The sequence below is a fragment of the Ovis aries genome, chromosome 14, assembly GCF_016772045.2.
Source record: "Ovis aries strain OAR_USU_Benz2616 breed Rambouillet chromosome 14, ARS-UI_Ramb_v3.0, whole genome shotgun sequence".
NCBI lineage: Eukaryota > Metazoa > Chordata > Mammalia > Artiodactyla > Bovidae > Ovis > Ovis aries.
This window is the reverse complement of record NC_056067.1, coordinates 43,317,522-43,337,513: the sequence shown is the minus strand read 5'-3', so window position 1 is coordinate 43,337,513 and position 19,992 is coordinate 43,317,522. Positions and strand designations below refer to the sequence as shown.

Genomic DNA, 19,992 nt, shown 5'->3' with positions numbered 1-19,992 from the left:
CATTGCTGAGGGTCGCTTCACCCGTGTGACGTGGAGCAGCCGGGGAGGCCAGACTCAGAGGTCTTGTTGTTGATTCCATTTACATCAAGTTCAGAAACAGGAGAAGCTAACCCACAGTCTTGGAAGTCAGGCTTCCCATGGGTGTGAAGACTGACGGGGCAGGCCCTCTGGGTGCTGGGCACAGTGATGCTCGCTTTGTGACTGGCCATTGTGCCCAGCCCTTATGATTGTCCTTTTCTCTGTGTGTGTCAGACTTCAGTCAAAAGGTGGCTTTTTTTTAAAAGTTTGAAAGTGAAAGTCACTCAGTCGTGTCCGACTCTTTGCAACCCCATGGACTATACAGTCCATGGAATTCTCCAGGCCAGAATACTGTAGTGGATAGCCTTTCCCTTCTCCAGGGGATCTTTACAACCCAGGGATCAAACCCTGGTCTCCCACATTGCAGGCAGATTCTTTATCATCTGAGCCACAAGGGAAGAAGCCCTACAATACTGGAGTGGGTAGCCTATCCCTTCTCCAGCAGATCTTCCCGCCCAAGGAATTGAACTGGGGTCTGCTCCACTGCAGGTGGAAGTTAATTTTTATTTTAAAAATCTATGTTTCTGTGTTTAAAAGTGTCTGAAAAAATGTTCAACAAAATATGTGATAGAAAAAAGAATATGTGATAGAGATGATTTTGGAGGAAGAAGATTATGGGCGATTGTCATTCTTTTTTTCTTTTGTGTAGAAAATGTCTAAAATCACATATATGTGTATGCCAACTCTATATATAGGTTGATGATTAGCAGTCTGAGGCAGCCAGGGCTTTGACAGCTGAGAGGATATAGTGCGTTATCCAGGAATTGATGTCAAGGAACTCAGAAACTCCAACTAATCGAGCGTGTCAAGAATAAAAGGGAATATTTGTTAATCGAATGTCATGTTATGTCTTCAGTCACGCCTCATACAAGATAGGCAATTCAGAACTCCCAGTTACCCAATTAAAATGCTAATTATCTCGCACCTTGATAAGGCCACTCTCTCCGGAGGAGACAGAGTGGCCTCTCCCTGATGCGGCCCTTCTTCCTGCCCTGACCACAGCCATCTTTGCAACCGCCCTTGCCTCTAGTCGGCGGGTTCTCCTCTTCCAAGGTCTCCGCACCCCAGGGGCCTCTTCCAGAGCGCCAGCTCCTGCTTCCCACTGGCCGGCCTCAGGCGCTGTCCCTGGGGTTGGTGGGCCGTGTGTCCTGGCAGACCCGTTCCCACTCCATCTGGGCTCCCTGCACAGACGCGTCCAGAGCCCTGGAAGGCCCAGCACAGCGTCACCCACCACTGGTGTCTGCGAAGCAGAGGGCCTTGCCCCGCCCGGGCAGCTGCTGTCCTAGCGCCCCTATCACTGACAGACCTGAGGTTTAAAGGCATCGGGGTCAGAAGCCCTGCATGGACTCCAGGCTCACAGCACTCCTTCAAGAGGTTCTCGGACCCCAGCATGCCACCACGCTGACCCGCAGTTTTCCTCATCGGCAAAGTCGGAAATCCTCTCCTCCCCCCGAAGGATGGTCGTAAACACCGAAGGCTACAGGAGGCTACTGGGTCTTTCTCGCCGGCCGGGCCTGTGCCGGGTCGTGGTGGGAAGGTAGCAGCGGCCCCAGCCTGGTCAGGGCTTGTCCTCTGTCCCTGGTGGTGCTGCGTCGGTGCCAGGGGAGGTCTTAGCCTGCTGTTTGCTCTCTTATTGGAAGTTTGGGGCGGCTGCTTCTCAGCCTGCTGCTTGCAGTGTCTGACGGCTCCTGTGGACTGTTCAGATCCCGAGTTCCTCTTCAGCGTGTACACTGTGTACATGTACCTGTGTGTGAGTATATGTGTGGGTACATGTATTTACATGTATGTACACGCATGTCCATACATGTGTGCTCTCCTGCCTGGGTAGAGGTGCGGCCAACCAGTTTGGCTTTGTCCATTTGGCTCCAGGTGTCACTGGTCAGGGACTAAGTTTTTTGTTGATTTCGTGGCTTCAGGGTTTCCAAAATCATGCACGTCCTTCACTTTTGAACTTGAACCCTGTGGAGGACAGACCTACGCTGTGAGTTCTGAGGAAACCTTCACTGTTTTTCCCCCAGAGCCCAGGAACGCTTCTGTGATGCTGGTGAATTTTCTCCAAATCCATCCTTTCGCAGAGGGTGCGTCCTTGCCCCGCCCCCAGCGTTATGTCAGGGGAGAGCTCAGTTCTGGCCCTGAGCTCTGGTGGCCTGAGGTCTCCTCGCTGTCCCCATGTGGCAACGAATGCCAAGCCCTCCAAGCTCGCAAGACTGGCAGCTTCCTCTTCTGGCCTCACCTCCCTGCTTGTCCTGTGGACATGGCTCTGCTCATCACATTTAATCTTCAGCTCTGCAGGTTGCGGGTTGGAGGGTTTCTGGCTGCGGACTCTGCCTTCATCTCATCGTGGCTCCGGAGGGGCTCAGTGGTAGCTCACAGCTGAATTCAGCCGTGGACGTGTATCATCAGCAGTCGGCCCCTCCAGTTCCTCGGCAGCTGGCCCCTCTTCGGCTCACAGTTTGCCATCTTTTCTGTAAAGATCCAGTGGGTCTTTACGGAGCGTCCTCCCATTGCCGCCTGGTCTGGGAGCCATCCGTGGGGACCAAGGTGGCTCTGCTGTTGCTGCAATCCGTCCTCCAGACCCGTTCCCGCCAAGCTCTGACCGGGCCATTCAGGAGCCTCACGTCGAGCCTGTAGCCCCAGTTTGGAGCATCCTCACACCCCTACCCCTTGAAAATCAGAAAATTGTTAAGACTCAGGCCCTGGGCCACAGTGCCCCAGAATGTGGGCACCTTTGCGTGTCCACAGCCCAGGGCCGAGGTCCTGGGGAGAGGGGTCCCTAAGGGGTGTGAGCAAAAGTAGGGCCCATTGTATCTGTTGTGCTCCCAGAGCTTGGGGTGGTTCTTGTGTCGCTTCAGACAAGTTCATCTGGAACTAGATCAGGTGCTGAAGTCCAGTGTGAAGGACTGGAGCCCTTTTGCAGGAGACTGGATTTCCAGCATTTGTGTTTGCAGCTCTTCTTGCAGGCGTGGGATCGTGTGACTGGCAGAGGCAACCCCGGCTGCAGTTAGCAGATGAAAACTTGGTCGGCTGCTCCTTAGTCTGGCACTTCCGTGAGCCATGCATTTACTCTAAAAGGCTTCTTTACTTTAGCGGGAGCCCAAGCATGCGATGAAGGCTGTTTCTATCGGGTAGATTACAGGGCAGGACAGTGCCCGCTGCTGAAAATGGGAGCAGGTGGGAGCCAGTGCCACCCCATCCTCCCAGGCTGCTCTACCAGGTTCGGTTTGTTCATCTGCCGCCCTTCTGCCTGCCCCCGTCTGTCCCCATCACCCGGAGAGCAGCTGCTGCCCCCTGACCTGCTTCTGTCTGGGCAGGGCCTTGTCCCCCAAGGCTCAGGGAACCGTGCGGCTCCATGGCCGGTCAGCATCCCCCAGTCTCTGGGGGGCAGCTGCACGGAGTCCCGGTGTCTGAGGCCCCAGCATCTTGGCAGGCCGTGTGGAGCCGCCGTGGGTCCCAGGCTTGGCCCAGCTGTCCTGTGGCTTCGGTAACCAAGGCTGAGGTTGGCGGCAGCCGCCTGGGCGCTCCCACCATGACTGCGGGGGCGGCTGGTACCTCACACGGCTTTCCTCACCTCCCTGGCAGTTCCTGGATTCTTTTGTGTTGAGGAAATATTTCACTTGCAGATACCCAATTATCCTGTGAGATTTGTAAAGCAAGTCTGAAAGCTGACTGAATAGAGCAGAACCCTTCCTGCATAACAACTATTTTATACCCAATCATAACAATTACACATAATTTGTGTTTACAGTGCCTGAAGATTAGACTCCTCCATACAGACATTCTCTTAAACAGGCCCAGAACATGCAGGGCAGAACTGCCACTTAGCGTGCCCACAGGCGGCCTTGGGGCTCTGAGCACAGCCCTGTGGTCGATCTCCCCCGCACTGGTGGTCAGTGGGTGGGGTGGGGTCCGCCTGGACCTGCTTCTCAACTGGGGCCATCCAGAAGGCTGGGCCCAAGCTCTGGCGAGGCCTCAGGGAGGGGGCGAGGGCAGCCCCCCAGTGTCACCCTCTTCCCCAGCTGGGTTCTGCAGAGGCGGGGCCCTTGGCACACTGAGGCCCCTGCCCAGACAATTTCTCACCCGATCAGGTCCTGGGGTGTGTGGTGAGGGGGAAGGGGCAGGGGCCTGGCCTCTGCAGCACGGTCTCCCAAGGGTTTCAAACACTGCTCACGTTTGTTGATGTGGCGAGTCTGGTCCACCAGTCACCCCCAGTATCTGCCCCAGGGGGACAGGGTGAGCCTGGCTCATCCTCTGACCTCCCTCACCCTCCACTCCTATGCTTGCTGGGCTCTGCTGACAGCCGAGCTCCCGGAGGCCTCCACTGGCTCTGAGTGTGTCTGGGCGCAGCCTAGAGGTAGGCTCCCAGTTGCCAGCAACCTGCTCTGGGCTCTCATCTTCCCTCCAGACCTTGCTCCTGGCCTCCCCAGCTCAGGGAGGGAGCTTGTCTAGGGGACCAACTGGTCGGCGCCTGCCCCCAGACTCTGCCTCTCTTCCCCTCCCTGGAGCCCACCCAGCCCTGCTCATCTACACACCGACCTGCCTCCCAGCCCCAGCCCCCAGGCCAGAGCCCAGCAGCCCCTGTTCTCCTTCCTCCACACCCCTCCCCAGGGTCAGGCTCGGGGTCCCGGGCAGCTCCTGCGCTGGGACCCAGAGAGCTCTCATCCCTCCCTGGCTGTGCACCCAGCCCCTCCTGGTGGGGGCAGGGACATGCCCACCCCAGCCCATCTCCCCGCAGGAGCAGACCTATCCTCCCAGTGGGCCTGAAAGGCTGGCACTGGAAGTGGCCGGCTCCCCCAGCCTTGCTCCCTCTCTGTGCTGGCCTCTGTGCTTCAGTGGCCCGTGGCCTCCAGGCTGCTAGCCACTGACTCACGCTGGGGAGCTCAGGCCTTCCTGTGGGCGTGGCCAAGCAAGGCCTGGGCTGAGGATTTGCACGGGGGTGGGGGGTGCACGTACTCCGATGACCCCACTCTGACCCATCTTCCTTCACCTGCAGCCTCTTCGAGCACTACTGCTACTCCCGGGGCGGCATGCGCCATAGCTCCTACACCTGCATCTGCGGCAGGTAAGTGGCCACCTGGGCCACATGGGGATGATGGAGGGAGGGGGTTCGGGGAGGGGGAGGGGACCCCACCATCCTCCAGCTTAGATGCACCTGTTTGCTCCCTTGCCCATGGCACCTCATAAGCCTGGGAGTCACTCCCCGCTCCTAAGGCTCTGGGAGTGGAGGTTGCTTCCTGCCTGCCCTGGGCAGTTCAGGGTGCAGAGGGAAGCCAACCCACCACTGCCTTGCCCTCCCATCCCATCTCCTGCTGGCGGCTCCTCCTGGGGCTGGCCTTCCTTGCCCCCTCCACACTGGCAGCTCTCAGCATGTGGGGACCAGGCCATGACCTCAGACTGTGATGGCTTCTGTGTGCAGGGTGTGTGGAGGGAGCTATGTCAGGGCAGGAGACTGTGGTTGTGTGTGTGTGGCTTTGTGTGCATGCGTGTGTGTGTGTGTGTGTGTGTGTGTGTGTGGCTGTGGCTGTGTGTGCGTGTGTGTGTGTGTGTGTGGTTGTGCGTGAGTGTGTGGTTGTGCGTGAGTGTGTGGCTGTGTGGGAACAGCACAGCCGTGGTTGGGTCTGGGGCTCTGCCATGGGGGCTGTTACTGTAGGTGTGTTTATGCGTGACATGTGGCTGGGGGTAGGGGGTTCTGTGTGTGTGTGTTTGTGTGTGTGTGTGTGTGTGTGTGACCTGCACTTGACTGGTGTGCTTGCAGGCCCAACATAGAAGTGATCATGTGTATGGGGCAGGTCATAGCCGTGAGCATGCGGGCCTGTGTGTCTTTGAGGGACACGTCCTGACTGTGGGGGCCCCCAGTCCCCCAGGCTCACCCCATCTCATCTCCCTGTGTTCTCTCCTTGGGTCAGAGGGTCAGGCCTCTGCCCAGCCAGGATGGAGCCGGCAGCTCTGCTGGCGTGCACGTCCTTGGCACATGAATAATACATGTGAACATCTCAGTCCTTGGAAATGTTCTTCTCTGGTGGATAGAGAGAAAAATCATTATTTCTACTTTTATGATTCCTGAGACTCCTGAACGGGGCCTTAAATATTATACCCAGGTGGTTGGGTTTTTTTTTTTCCTTTGGACAGACTTAAAAGTCCTTTTTTCTTAAAGGTATCGCTCATTAGGGAAGCACTCTGAAGCTGCCGAGTGGGGAGCCACTGGCTCGCTGGCTGTGGCCCTGGCCCGGCCTGGCCAATCTCCATGCAGCCCCGACACAGTCCCGGCCCTTCCCACTGGACCTCCCCTCCCCCTTCAGCCACCAAGACACCCGGCTTCCCTGGGATCCCTTCCCCTGGCCTGCAGGCCCTTGCTCCCACATCAGGCCCACATCCTCAGCCCCAAGGGCACCTACCTGAGCAGCACTCAGCTGAGGTGGCCCCGTCCTGAGCCCAGAGGCCGGCCGCCAGCTTTGTGGCTGCAGGACACCAGGGCTACTGTGCCCCTCACCCCATCTCAGGCTATGGGCCGGGTCCACCTGGCCCTAGACCTCTGCTGCAGGGTGGATGGTACTGCTCATGGGGCAGGAGGTTGGGCCTCCAGCCCCCGGGGCCTGCTGGGTGAGAATGGGCTCTTGACTTGCCCCTGATGCTCCGCAGTGGTGAGAACTCAGCCGTGCTGCACTACGGACACGCCGGGGCCCCCAACGACAAGACCATCCAGGACGGAGACATGTGGTGAGTGGGGCCGGCCCCGAGCTGCCCTTCCTGGCTGGCGTGTGAATGGCGGGGCCCACGGCCCAACCCCAGGCATGGCTGATGGGGGCCCCTTGGTCCCAGCCCAGGAAGGCTGGCCACAGCACGGTCCCTGGGCCTGCTCTGGGTCTAGACGTCTCTGCCAAAGCTTTGTCCTCCATGTCGTCTCCTCTCCAGGACCAAGGAGGCCCTGAGAGGGGAGTGGGGGCCAAGTGCTGTGAGGGTAAGGCCCCATCTCGGAGGAGGACCTGCCCTGTGGCCCAGCACCCGCCACGCTCGCATCTCCGGCTTGGTGCTGAGGGGGGTGGGCACTTCAGTTTGGAGCAAGGGAGACCCCTAAGGAGTCCCCGCCCTCTGAACCTGCCTCACTGAACCTGACTCCTTGGCACGAGCGGCCACTCGCTCAGGGGGCTAGAGGAGGTGCTTGGCCCTCAGGACTGCTTACCCATGTGCTCACTGCTCCTTGTGGATTCCTGACTGAGCAGCTGTGGGCAGGACCCACAGCCTCCAACCCTCCAGTGGTTCTGCTTCCAGACCCCCAGTGTGTAGGGCTCCCCCCGGGCATACACCCCTCCACTCTGGGTGGCCCATCTGGCCTTGGCAGGGGCCGTGGGCACCCTACTGACCTGGAGCGTCCCTGTCCTCAGCTCATGGGCACTTGTATTCCCCGCCTGTACTCTCCACCACCCAGACATTGGGCAGGGCCAGTCCAGGCTGCCAGAGGCTGAGAGCCACCCAGAGGCCACAAGTTCCATGGGGCCTCCTGTCTTGTCCTTGAGACATCTCGCTATGGCCACCAACCCGCAGGTGCAGGCCGGAAAGCTGGTGCACATTGACCTCAGTTCAGTTCAGTAGCTCAATCGTGTCTCTCTGCGACCCCATGAACTGCCATGTGCCAGGCCTCCCTGTCCATCACCAAGTCCCGGAGTTCACCCAAACTCAAGTCCATTGAGTCGGTGATGCCATCCAACCATCTCATCCTCTGTCATCCCCTTCTCCTCCCGCCTTCAGTCTTTCCCAGCCTCAGGGTCTTTTCCAGTGAGGCAGTTCTTTGCATCAGGTGGCACTTTGCCCTATCTGGTCCTTTGGTCCTTTCCCTCTTGCTGCTAAGGCAGCTGAGCCCCTCCCCACCGCTTCCCACCAACACCTTATCCGCCTCGGTTTGCAAGTGCCACCCTGCAAGGCTTTGGCCCCACAGTGGTATTCTGGTCATGCCTGCACGCTGGCCAGGACCCTCCCTCAGGCAGGGAGTTGGGGAACCTGAGCATGGGGGCCCTTGCCCACAGCCATCAGGGGACGTGAGCCGAGAAACACCCCATTCCGAGATGTCACTGCCCAGTGTTCTCAGAAACCCACCCAAGCCCAGGGTGCCCCCTGCCCCAGGGCGCCCCAGCGCCACTGGCTGCGGTGTCCACTCACCCGGGGTCAGTAGCTGGATGGGATGTTCTGGCTCGGGACCCTGTTGGCAGCAGCCCCCCTCAGGCTTCTGCGAGGAAGCAAAGCCCCCGGGTTCCCTCTCTCAGTTTCCTGTCTGTCGGTGGAGACAGCAGGCAGCACTTGGCCCTGCTCAGGGTAGTGGCGGGGACACGTCAGGACCACAAGTGCTGGTGGACACATGCTCCCAGGGGCCTGAGCCCACAGACAGGGACAGGAGCAGGCAGAGGGGGACACCAGCGTGGTCACAAAGGTCACTGCAACCCTGCTCACTGCTCACTCCACCCCCGGAGAGTCTAAAGCCCTTCCTGGTGTGGGGGTCAAGGGAGTGCAGCAACCTGGATGGGGTTCTGACCCTGCCTGACGCAAGGTGCCGCTCGTGATGTAGATTCGCTCACTCTGCTGCCATGAAGTGGGTGTCTCCCCCTCCCCCGCCACCACCACTTGTAGCTGAGCCACTGAGACACAAGGAGCGTCCAGGTGCAAAGCCAGAGGGATTTGGGGAGGGGGTCAGCTGCCTCCAGCTTGATTCAGCTGGAGACTAAGGAAACGCGGGGGCGGGGGGCCTGCCCTCTGGGTCACTGGTGGCCCCAAAGGGAGACCAACTGGTGTGTCTTCAGGGACTCACGCCTCCTGGAACATGTCCTAATGCTTTTGACTCTGCGGCCTGTTCTGGCCGAGCCAGGACGTGGGAACCCAGGCCCCAGGCAGGCAGAGCCCCGGTCACACGAGCAGCCACAGCTGTCCCTGCGGAGGGTCCTGCGCCAGGGCCATGTGGCTCCGAGTCTGTCTTCTCTGTGAGCACACACAGCCCAGAGGAAGTGGTTGCTTCTCCTCTCTCTCTGTCTGTCCCGAGAGAGTCCTCACCCATGAGAGGCTTGTTCCAGCTGTGTTCTGGGGGTGCCTGGCGCACTGGGGCCTGGCTGACTAGGGGCACCATGCATCAGGCCTCCATGCGTCCAGACGCTGTGTCCCCGACCCTCCTGGGCAGCGTGTGGCACCCAAGTTGCCTGCCGCTCAAGAGTCCTGAGTGATCCAGAGAATCCCACAGATGTTAATGCCAAGCCCAAATGGGCGATTTTATTTTTCTAGTGCTAACTTTGAAATGTAGCCAGTAGAATAATTATGAGTTTATTATAGTCAATTTATTATGCAGCATTTAGAACAACATGTTTTGTTGATTACTGCTACTGCCAGATTGCTGGCGGCATTTATAATCCATTGTTTTATTGAAATTGATCTGCCGAGCGCCTACTGTGTTCGGTAAATAATAAATCACTCTGTTATCCCAACATAAAAGTCACAGCACTTCATCACAAGGTACAAAACCAAAATATGAGTCTGGTGTAGAATTTTTCCTGAACCCGAGTGTCTCTCTCAGCCGTGACTGTTCTCCAGGTGCCCGTCAATGTGGTACGCTCTGGGTCTCAGTTCCTTGATGTCAGGCGAAAATACCCCAGAAATATTTAACATTTAGGAATGGGGCTTTCTGGGGGGCAGCAGCTGACCCAGGGCAGTCAGACTCTGCTGGAGAAGGTGGGGAGTGGATGCCGAAGGGCATTCCTCTCCCTCCAGCCCCAGACTTGTGGTAATGAGCACAGAAGGTCCCTGGTTCAAATCCCTGCTCCCCCTCAGCTGAGTGATCACCCCTCTGAGCCTCAGTTTCTCCATCCGTCTTTGTGGGCGAGAGCACCCAGCTCCGGGAGGACTCACTGATCATAAGGGTGAGCAAGGAGCCTGCACAGGGGGCCCCTGGTGGGATTGCTGCTACTCACCAGAATTCCCAGAGCCAGCAGCACGCCTGTGCCCTGAGGCCCGCCTCCCAGCAGCGCTTCCGGACAGAGACTGGAGGCAAGAGGCCCCAGCAGAGCACAAGACAGCCCAGTTTATTCACACAACCCTCAGGTCACGTGGTTGCCTGTTCTGTGTTTTCAGCCCCTAAACTGTCCTCGAGGCATGTGCCGTGTGGGGCGTGTAGCTGGCCAGGGCTACATTCCACTCCTCTGCCCTTCCGATACCAGGTGCTGCCTGGGAGCTGGGCTGGGAAATCGGGGCCTGTATGTTAGATGCACTGGTTCTTACTCCATGTCAGACGCATCACCCAAGAGCTGAAAGGGGGATTTTGAGGACCACTCCTGGTACCACACCAGCCCCGCCCACCCCTGTTTATTTCAGCTGGTTGCTGCCAGACTTGCTCTGCGTGGATCCGAGGGTGTTGGGGGGACAATGACTGGACTTTGATGTGGCCTCGGGTCCCCACGGGCCTCCCTGTTCGCTGGTTCAGAGGCGCACAGCCTCCTGTGGGGCCGCCCGGGGCTTTGCTGTCGCCTCTGAGAGCCCTTTTCCTGCTGCGGCCCTCAGGGCTCACCATGAACCCCATCACCAAGTCACTGCCCTCCTAAGCCTTTAGTTGCTTTCTGTTTTTGTTTTAAGACAAAAGCAAGCAGACCTTCTAAAACATGGTCCCGGAAGTGTGGTGCACTTCTGATGAATACCCTTCCCAAGCTCACACAGGGGGCCGTGTCTGAAGCCATCAGAAGCCTTCCTAGATCAGCCCCGAGCCTGTGGTGGTGAGGCCATCGTCCTCACCATGCTCATCGTCCTTGTCTGTGGCCGAGGTCGTCATCATCTTGAGTCCTCAAGCACTGCCCCATCCTCCCAGAACCCGCCTGGGCTTTGCCTCCCAGAGTCTCCATGGTGGGTGGGTGGGTGGAGGCACCCAGGGCTAGTGCCCTGCCCGTGGGCCAGGGAGCGCCACTGTCCCCAAGGAAGCCATGTACCCACCCTTGGACCCTATCTTGTGCTAGACTCCCCGCCTCCCCCTGGGTGCAGTAGGCACACCCCAGGGGGCAGAGGTGGGGAGGGTCCAGGGTCTGCCTCCACTGGGCTCTGATTTGAAAAACAGCTGGGACACCCCTTCCTCACCTGTCACTGCCTCCCTCTCCCACCATTTTATCAGATGGAAGGGGGTTGGTTCCTGGGGTAGGGAGCCCGCTGGCCGCCCTCAGAACCTGCTAGATGCCCCAGTCAAGCATGCTCGGGCCTGGGTTGCCCAGTTGCAGGCAGGATGTGGCTGGTGAGTGGCAAGCTGGACTCCCAGCACTGGCCAGAAGAGGGCAGCATTGTTTCAGAACATGCCAGCCGGCCAGGCTTGTCCCTGCTGGCTGTGTTCTGTGTTCGGGGGCCTGGGAGCTGGTGGCCGTCCCGGTTAGTTGGGGAGAGGCCTGTCCCAGCCCCACTTAGCAGCCACACAGCATGCTAAGCCGCTTCAAACGTGTCTGACTCTTTGCGACCCCATGGACTGTATAGCCCACCAGGCTCCTCTGTGGGATTCTCCAGGCAAGAACACTGAAGTGGGTTGTCTGTCCTGCTCTCCAGTTAGTCCCCTGATCATTCCACAGGTTTGATGTGGACTAGACATTAGTTTTGGAGAAGGCACTGGCAACCCACTCCAGTACCCTTGCCTGGAAAATCCCGTGGATGGAGGAGCCTGGTGGGCTGCAGTCCATGGGGTCGCAAAGAGTCGGACACGACTGAGCAACTTCACTTTCACTTTTCACTTTCCTGCATTGGAGAAACCCACTCCAGTGTTCTTGCCTGGAGAATCCCAGGGACAGGGGAGCCTGGCGGGCTGCTGTCTGTGGGGTTGCACAGAGTCTGACACGACTGAAGCAACTTAGCAGACATTAGTTTAAACTGCTTGGGGGAACTCCCCCACCACCACCTGCCCCTCCATCACACCGCGCCTGGGGCTACAGCCTGCATCTCCATCACAGACATCCGCCGCGCCGCCCCCCCCACAGGCTTTGGGGTGCCTGCTGCTCACTTAGGGCCCGAACAGTCCCCTTGGCACTTCTGGGGCTCCTCTGGCAGGAGTGGGAACAGTTTTGCCTGTTCCTGGGGACCCCTCGGTCTGATATCTGTCTGGCATCTGTGTGCTGCTTCCTGGGGGCAGACAAGTCATGCCTGGGTCTCCTCCCCAGCTAGTGAGGGGCCGCAGTGAGGGGTCCCCAAGTCCTCCCTTGTCTTGGTGCCTGAAGCCTTGGTCAGCTTTAGAGAAAAAGTGTTTCCTCCAAGCCCAGCCCAGGGAACCACTCCCCCGACTTTGCTGTCTCCTTAGAGGACACCTCTGGAGAAGGAAATGGCAACCCACTCCAGTATTCTTGCCTGGAGAATCCCATGGACAGAGGAGCCTGGTGGGCTGTACAGTCACCAGCCAGCCCTATCCTGAGGAGTTGATGGTCTTTGGGACATGCCCCAGTCCTGGGAGCAAGAGAACACTCTCAGAAGGGCACAGGCCCTGGTCAGCTATCTGTCCAGACCAGTGGCCGTGGCCTTCAACCTGCCATCTGGGTTGAAGCAGCCTTTGCGTTGTAACCCAGTACCACACAAGCAGATATGCCCAGGCAGTAAGCAAGCGCTCTCGCCATGGGGTCCGCCCCGTGCTGTCTGCTTACACCGCTGCCCCCGCATCCCACATGGTTGACGTCACAACCCACAGCGTGGAAGCCCCAGTCCGGTCAGCCGGGGTGCTCGCAGACACCATGGGACACTGCTTACCGAAAAGTGGAACGAAGCATGTGCTGCGCGCGTGACACCGACTCACTGCCGCCCCGGCTGTGGGGAGGCTGCTGCCTGTGGCTGCAGCGAGCCCCGGGGTCGCGCCCACACATGGGCCTGGGGGCCGCGTCCTTCCTGGGGTCGGGGGCCGCGTCCTTCCTGGGGTCGGGGGCCGCGTCCTTCCTGGGGTCGGGGGCCGCGTCCTTCCTGGGGTCGGGGGCCGCGTCCTTCCTGGGCCCGGGGGCCGCGTCCTTCCTGGGGCCTGGGGCCGCGTCCTTCCTGGGGTCGTGGCCCACACTGGGGCTCTGCATCTCCCCACGTCCTTTGCAGCAAGGTGACAGCAGTTCCATCCACACGGGAGGCCCGCAGCATGTGCCGACTCGGCTCGGGACTCCTGGGGCTGGCTGCCTGGATGACTTCCCTGGGCCCCACAGGAGCAGCTGTCCCATGGCTGGGATGAGGAGCAGGGACGCCCAGCAGGCAGTGGGAAGAGGTCGGCTTGGGGAGTCAGCCCCAGGGCTCCAAGGGGAGGCCTTCATCCCAGGGCTCGGCACCGCACAGAAGGTCTGGCTGGGAGCCGGTGGGTGGCCTGTGGGCCTTGTGTGGCCACCACCAGCGGGAAAGTCACCAGTTCACCTTCCTCTCTGTCTCAGGCTGAGGTCTGGAGGGGAAGCAGGAGATTCCTGCAGCTCAGAAACCCCCCAGCCTGGTCCAGAACGCCGACGGGCGGGTGCAGGTCGGGGGTCTGAAGTGGTGCGCTGCAGTGCATAGATCTGTGAGTGAGTGCACGCGTGTGGGCGCATGTGTACCGCGCCTGTCTGGGGTGAGAGGTGGCTGAGCGCGAGGCCGCAGCCCTGGGGAGTAAACCAGAGCTGCAGCCTGTGTACACAGTGACCTTGCCATAAAGACCACAGAGTTCCCCGCAGAAACTCTTCCCAGGCCTCATATCAGAGGCCGAACCATCTCGTAGGCCTTCTGCCTGCGGTGGGACATTGGGCGGAGGGGACGGAGGGGACCTGAGGAGGGCCTGGGTGGGCTGATGGTGGCAGGTAGCCCGGGCCTAAAGTTGCCCAGGAGGAGCCAACGGAAGACAGAACCTCTCCTCCAAGCCAGAAATAGAACCAGATGAACACATGTGAGGAATGAGCCACCAGCATATTGCTTGGAGATGTGTAATACCTCCCCAGATGGCTTAGATTATCACACGGGTTCACTCGGCCAGAGATGGTAGGGTCCCCGGTGGGTGTCCCCAGGCAGCTGGGAGGAGGGCTCCTCGTGTTCTCTGTTGAGCCAAAGTATGAGCGAATTCTCCGTCATCAGCCTGTGTTCAGAGGACGGACGGAGTGGACACAGAGGAGCTGGGGGAGATGATTTATAAAAGCGATGGCTTTCATCCCTGGATTCCAAAACGACTTGAAATCTGAATAACTAATACATGTAGGAACTCTCTGAGGGAGATTAAAAAAAAAAAAAAAAAAAAAAGAGGCAGAGAAAGATAGGGAACTGAGAGCACAAAAATAGACGTTAACCCCTTGCCTGAGCATCGCTGGGCAGGATGGAGCTGGCCGGCGGGGTGTACACTTCCTTCTCCAGAAAGTGGATGATTTTAAAACAAAAAAATACAGCTGAAGGTTTCTAGAAGCTGAACAATAAAGCCAGACTGGCCGAGGAGCTCACCCCGCCTCCCATGTTTTTGTTTTTGAGAACTTGGTCAGGAGTCTTGCCCGCCCCGGGGAAGGGGCCTGTTTTCACTGCTCCGGATGACTCCAGCGTTTGGTGTGCTCTTGCGGGCTTCCTGGCTTTTTAAATAGTTTAATTTCTGTTTTCCTTTGAGTCCTGCACAGCCCCATAGAACTTTCTGCCTGGGGGTTGCTGCTGCAGGTCTCTTTCTGATGTGGTGGCCCCCAGGAATCGGTCCCCACGCCCCTGGCTCTGTCCCGTCTGCTCAGGCCATTCCTGGTCCTTCTGAATCAACAAACCACAGACCATTTTCCTTTGTTGCCTCCAAAGACCCCAAGTAAGAATGCTCTGCTCCCCGGATGAAGCTGGGCCACGGCCCCACGCGGTTCCACTCCCAGGCCTGCCTGCACGCTGGCCGCAGAAGACGCAAACCCACAGCAGCGGCGGCAGCCACATGGTACAAGTGGGACAACCCTGAGGCGCTTGAGGCCGAGTGCTGGAGCGAGGACAGGAGAGCCCGTCTCTGGGCTCTGAGCTGCTGGCCCCGACTTGAGACTTTGCCAGGCCAGTGTTCAGAGCCTCGGTTTCCTGCAGTTTAGGGTTCTGATGTGCTCCACCCTCCTGGCCAGCTGGTGGGAGGGGGAATGTGCCCTGGGGCACAAGTAAACCTGCAGGCAGCTGTCACCCCAACCCCCTGGTGCATCAGAGCGTCCTGGGGAGCAGATGCTGGGTGTGTCTGCTGGGGCTTCTCACCCTGGGATCCTTGGCTCCCACACCCGGGCTGGGTGGGTCCCCTCTAGTGAGCCCCAAGTCTCCCACACACACACACTGGCCCACCCCAGGGTGGGTCCCCCAGAGTCTCTGACCTTGACCCAATCCGAGGTCCCTCTGCCGCTCTGGTGGGCTCTCCCCACCACCACCTGAGAATCACCTGAGTTGTTATCCAGTGCTTCTTGCACTGTTGACACTGTTCATGGTGTTTTGCCACCGTTGGAAAAAGACAGGAGATTAAAAAGTGCCCGACTGGGGACTTCGACTTTCAGCAGAGTGTCTTGAGATCTCGAGCATTCATGATCTTCCTTTAGAAACAATCCTGTTTCTATGGATTCCCTATTGCTGCTGTCAGGCCGCGTGGCCGGCCCCTGGCTCCACCTGTAGGGCCAGTTGCTCGGGGTGGAGGTCCCCTGAGACAGGCAGGCAGGCAGCTCCTGGAATGCAGGTGGAGCTGTCGTGTTTACCACTGAAATTTGAGGGTTTCAAACAAATAATTTTGTTTATTTTTGGCTGCGCTGGGTCTTCATTGCTTTGTGGGCTTTTCTCGAGTTGTGACAAGCGGGGTCTACTCTCTAGTTGCTATGCGAGGACTTCTCATTGTGGTGGCTTCTCTTGTTTCAGAGCACGGGCTCTAGGGCACACCGACTTAGGCAGTTGCGACTCCTGGATTCTAGAGCACAGACTCGGTAGTCGCGGCGCACGGGCTTAGCTGCTCTGAGGCATGTGGGATCTTCCCAGACCAGGGATCGTACCTGTGTCTCCTGCGTTGGCAGGCAGACTCTTCACCACTGAGCTATCAGGGAAGCTCAGAATTGGGGTTTGAGAGGCTCTTTGCATGGCAAGTGTGGCTCTGCCCTGGGGCTCCAATTTTCTAACAGTGGCTGCAGACTGCTCCCCACGGGGCGGAGCCAGGCACAGAGACGGCAGCGCCACCCCCTCCACCCCTCCCGTCTCCTGGTCCCTAGTTCCGAAGGTACGGCAGGGGCCTGGGCCTGAGGCTGAACTGTTGTCCCCCAGTCTGTCTTGTCACCATCAGCATTATGACTTGACCCTGACACGATGATGGTCCAGCTCTGGGCCCGCTGTCCAGCGTCCTGCTGGTGAGGGGACAGGACAGGGAGGCTGCTCGTTCTGGGCACCCCAATCCTCTCTGTGGGTGCCCTGGTGAGAGCCAAGCTTGGACCCAGCAACCCCTCCCTCATTTTATCTTATCTCCGTGTGGAGGGTGCGTGAAGCAGGATTCTCACCTGCCCTTGACAGTAGGGCCAGGCGGTGAGGGTGTGGGAGCCTGGCTCCCCGCACTCCGGCCCAGCCCCGCGACTCGGGGCCCCGTCACGGGGTGTCCAGAGGGCAGCCCAGCAGCCCGGCCTCCTGACTCAGCAGCCTGCTGTCTGTCCCAGCGCCGCCCTGCCTCTGCTGGCAGGGGCTCCCAGCTCCCGCTTCTCCCTTCCTCCCACACTCTCCTTGCCTGCCTCTGTGCCTCCAGGTCTCTGCTCTGTGACCCAGGGATGCTGGAGGCCAGGCAGCCCCCAAGTCGGGGACTTGGCTGGCCACGCCCTGGCAGAGCACACTGCCCCTGACCACCACCCAGCAAGGAGAGGACCACGCTCCTTGGACCAAGGGGACCTCAGAACTAGAGCAGAGCCGTTGGCTGGGTTTTCACTGGGGTCCTTGGGGCGGTGAGAGCTGGGCGCCGCGCCTCAGCCCACGCCTTCCGTCAGGCAGGGGCGTCTGTCCCAAGGTCCCGTCCGGCTCCCATGAGCATTGCCCTGCGGGCTGCAGCTGTGCCCGTGCTGGGTGCAGGATGGCCCCTGGAGGAGGTGGCGCTGTCAGGGTGCCTGTGTGAAGGCCAGGTGGCAGGTGGGGCCTGGGGATGCCTCCACGCCTCCCTCAGGGAGTCCCACAGCCAGGCATCCAGGGGCCTGGCCAGCAGGGGCCATGAGGGTGTGGTGTGTGGGCAGCCACGTTCCCCCCAACCTTCCTGCTCTGGAGCGGGAGCCTCCCGGGGTGCCCCTGGGTCCTTTACTCCTTGCGCACCGTGAGGAGACAGCGGGTAGGAGGGCCCCACACTGCTCTCTGCACAGGCCGTATTGCAAGAAGTCTCTGGTTCAGCGGCCTTAAGTGCCGGGCAGGAGGGAAGCGTGGCTGAGGGGGCGCAGGTGCCCCCGGGTGTCCCCCGGTGTCCCACCGGCCTCATGCCCCCCTCTCCTGGCAGCGTGTTCGACATGGGCGGTGAATATTACTGCTTCGCTTCTGACATCACGTGCTCCTTCCCCGCCAACGGCAAGTTCACCCCAGACCAGAAGGCCATCTATGAGGCGGTGCTGCGGAGCTGCCGGGCCGTCATGAGCGCCATGAAGCCAGGTGAGGGCAGGGGCGGGGCCTGGGGGGAGGACCACCTGGCATGGGGATGCTGGTGGCTAGGGGCAGGGCACCTCTGAGAAGCAGGGCCAGCGCTCTGCAGCAGCCCGGCTCTGTCCCCACCTCTCATGCTCAGTAAGGCTCCAGATGCTAGCAGGTCCCCAGCGTCACTCCTGGAAAAGGGGGCCGGCCACCAAGCAGAGACGGCCGAGGGGTTCGGGGAGCTCAGCCCGAGGCCACCCCCGTCCCCTCCAACCTCCTCCCCCTGCACGTCTCCCTGCCCACACTGGCCGCTGGGGTGTCAGCACGTCCTCTGCCCTGTCACCCAGCAGCGGCTGTTCCAGCGAGGTCTTGGCAGTGTGGACACTCGCCTCTGGTTGGGCGTGGAGCACCCTCACTTGCGGCTGCGCCTGGGTGGGCAGGAGCTGAGTGTCTCTCCGGTGTGTGGAGAGTGATGAGCAGAGGCTGTGGGGCCATCTGAGGACCTGGCCTGACAGGCGTTGAAGGCTGGACTCTGAGTTCATACCAGAATCAGGGGGACTGTGGGGGTCAGACTTGTATTTCTCCGTGGAACTTTTACAGGCAGTCCCCAACACACGAATCTTCAAGTCACGAGCTCTCAAAGATGCCAGTGTGTGCACATATCCAGTCACACAAATTAGTTCACGTGTCTGGCATGGTCTGTAAAAGTCAGGTACCTGGGCTAACTTGGTTGGACTTCACGAGCACGTCAGAACTGAACTCATTTGTATGTAGGAAATTTACTGTATTTACAAAGGGAAAAAGAAGGAAAGATCCTGAGCCCCTAAACTATAAAGGCCCAAGTGTGGCCCCTTGAGGGCCCAGAATCTGACGGCTCAGCCTGGAGCCCCTGCCACCCCGTGTCCAGTTGCTGCTGGCCAGGTGCTGCTTGTGAGGGTTCGTCAGCGGCTGCCGCCTTCAGAGGAGGCAAACTGTGAGCAGGGCTTTCCAGATACCCCCATCCAGTGCGGGGGCCACCAGAGGCCAGGAAGCCAGGAAGGGGTGACGGGCCCACACTCTCACTGGTCCAGCGGGAACAAAGCCTGGTGATCAGATGAGTCCAAAGATGAGGAACTCAGACACACCCAAGAAAGGAGCCGAGGAAGGAAGCCTGAAATCTCAGCTCCTTACAGGCGACAGCATCCACAGGACTGGCCCGATATAGCTGCTGCAGAAGGAAACAGCATCTTGCGCTGTTTAAAAGGCAGCAGTTCTCTCTAGGTAGGGGTTAATGTGGACATTTCCAGGGCGGACTGTTGCATAAAGACAGAGCAGTGCAGGAGGGGATGAATTCACAAAAGGTGATAAAGAAGAGGGCGAGGGCAGTGAGAACATGGATTCACAAGTGCTTGTAAATCCACGGGGGGAGGGGCAGGAAGGGAGCCAGACAGACAGACGGCTGGGGCGCGGCGAGGAGGGAGGGTGCTCACCGGGAGCCTTTTATACTTTCTGACCTTTAAACCCTGGTACATGGCACCTGTTACCTGTAAAACTCTGCCTGTGTGGAGCTGTCACCCCAAGTAAGGGGCACCATCTTCTCCTCCCCTTATATCCTTGTGTTACCCCAGGGAGAGAAGGAGTAGAAGATTCTGTTCAGCTTTGAACATCGGTTGTTTAAGTGATAAGCGCTTCTCGTGCAGCAAAAGGCTTGGGCCAGTGAGAACGCATGGAGGTGCACGGCCCCAAGACTCTGGTGCGCCCACAGCCCATGGCAGATTCCTCCAGGAGCATAGCGGGACCTGCGTGGACCTGAGCCTGGCTCCAGGCTGTGGTACAGAGGGTGGAAGGCTGCTGCCAAACTCCACACTGGAGACTGGGGCAGGCAGTGAGGCTGAGGCATGGCGGTGGTTGCAGGGGAAGGTTGGCAGGATGTTGAGCAGGTAGGGATTTGGAAGGACAATGTCTCCCCTGGGACTCTTTGCTTACCTGGGAGCTCCAGGCTTCACACTCCTGGCCCAGCTTAGACCCATACCTGTGCTGGGACGGGGCCGGGGAGACCCCACCCACCCACAGGCAAACCTGCTGGGTCCTGGGCAGGATCTATATGTCCTGGCTGGCTCAGTCGACCAACAAAGCAACCCCACTTCTGCTCAGAAAGTGGCCAGGTCCACAGACAAGTCCCCGGGGCCACACATTGCACTGAAAAGGGTCTGGTGCACAGTCCCAGCACCAGGGTCCTATGGGACTGCCTAGCCATGTGACTTTAGGGGCGGTTACAAGCCTTCAGGCCCTGCCAGGCCAGACTCAGCCGAGATGGTCCCTGGGGACTGTGAGGCAGGCCTCCCCCAGCACACAGCGAGGCACAGGCCTGGCCTGCACTGGGGCCTCGAGGTTCCTGTGGGCGGGGGGCGG

At 59.3% G+C, this 19,992-nt stretch overlaps 1 protein-coding gene across 2 annotated transcripts in view; it reads left to right on the top strand.

Moving 5' to 3' along the window:
- PEPD (peptidase D) overlaps window positions 1–19,992 on the top strand; it is a 118,707-nt gene that overhangs the window by 88,869 nt on the left and 9,846 nt on the right. For both annotated transcript variants that reach the window (XM_060398032.1, XM_004015144.5), the window contains 3 exons: window positions 5,069–5,137; window positions 6,715–6,792; window positions 17,474–17,622. In XM_060398032.1, coding sequence (XP_060254015.1) covers window positions 5,069–5,137; window positions 6,715–6,792; window positions 17,474–17,622 — 296 coding nt within the window. The remainder of the gene's footprint in view (window positions 1–5,068; window positions 5,138–6,714; window positions 6,793–17,473; window positions 17,623–19,992) is intronic.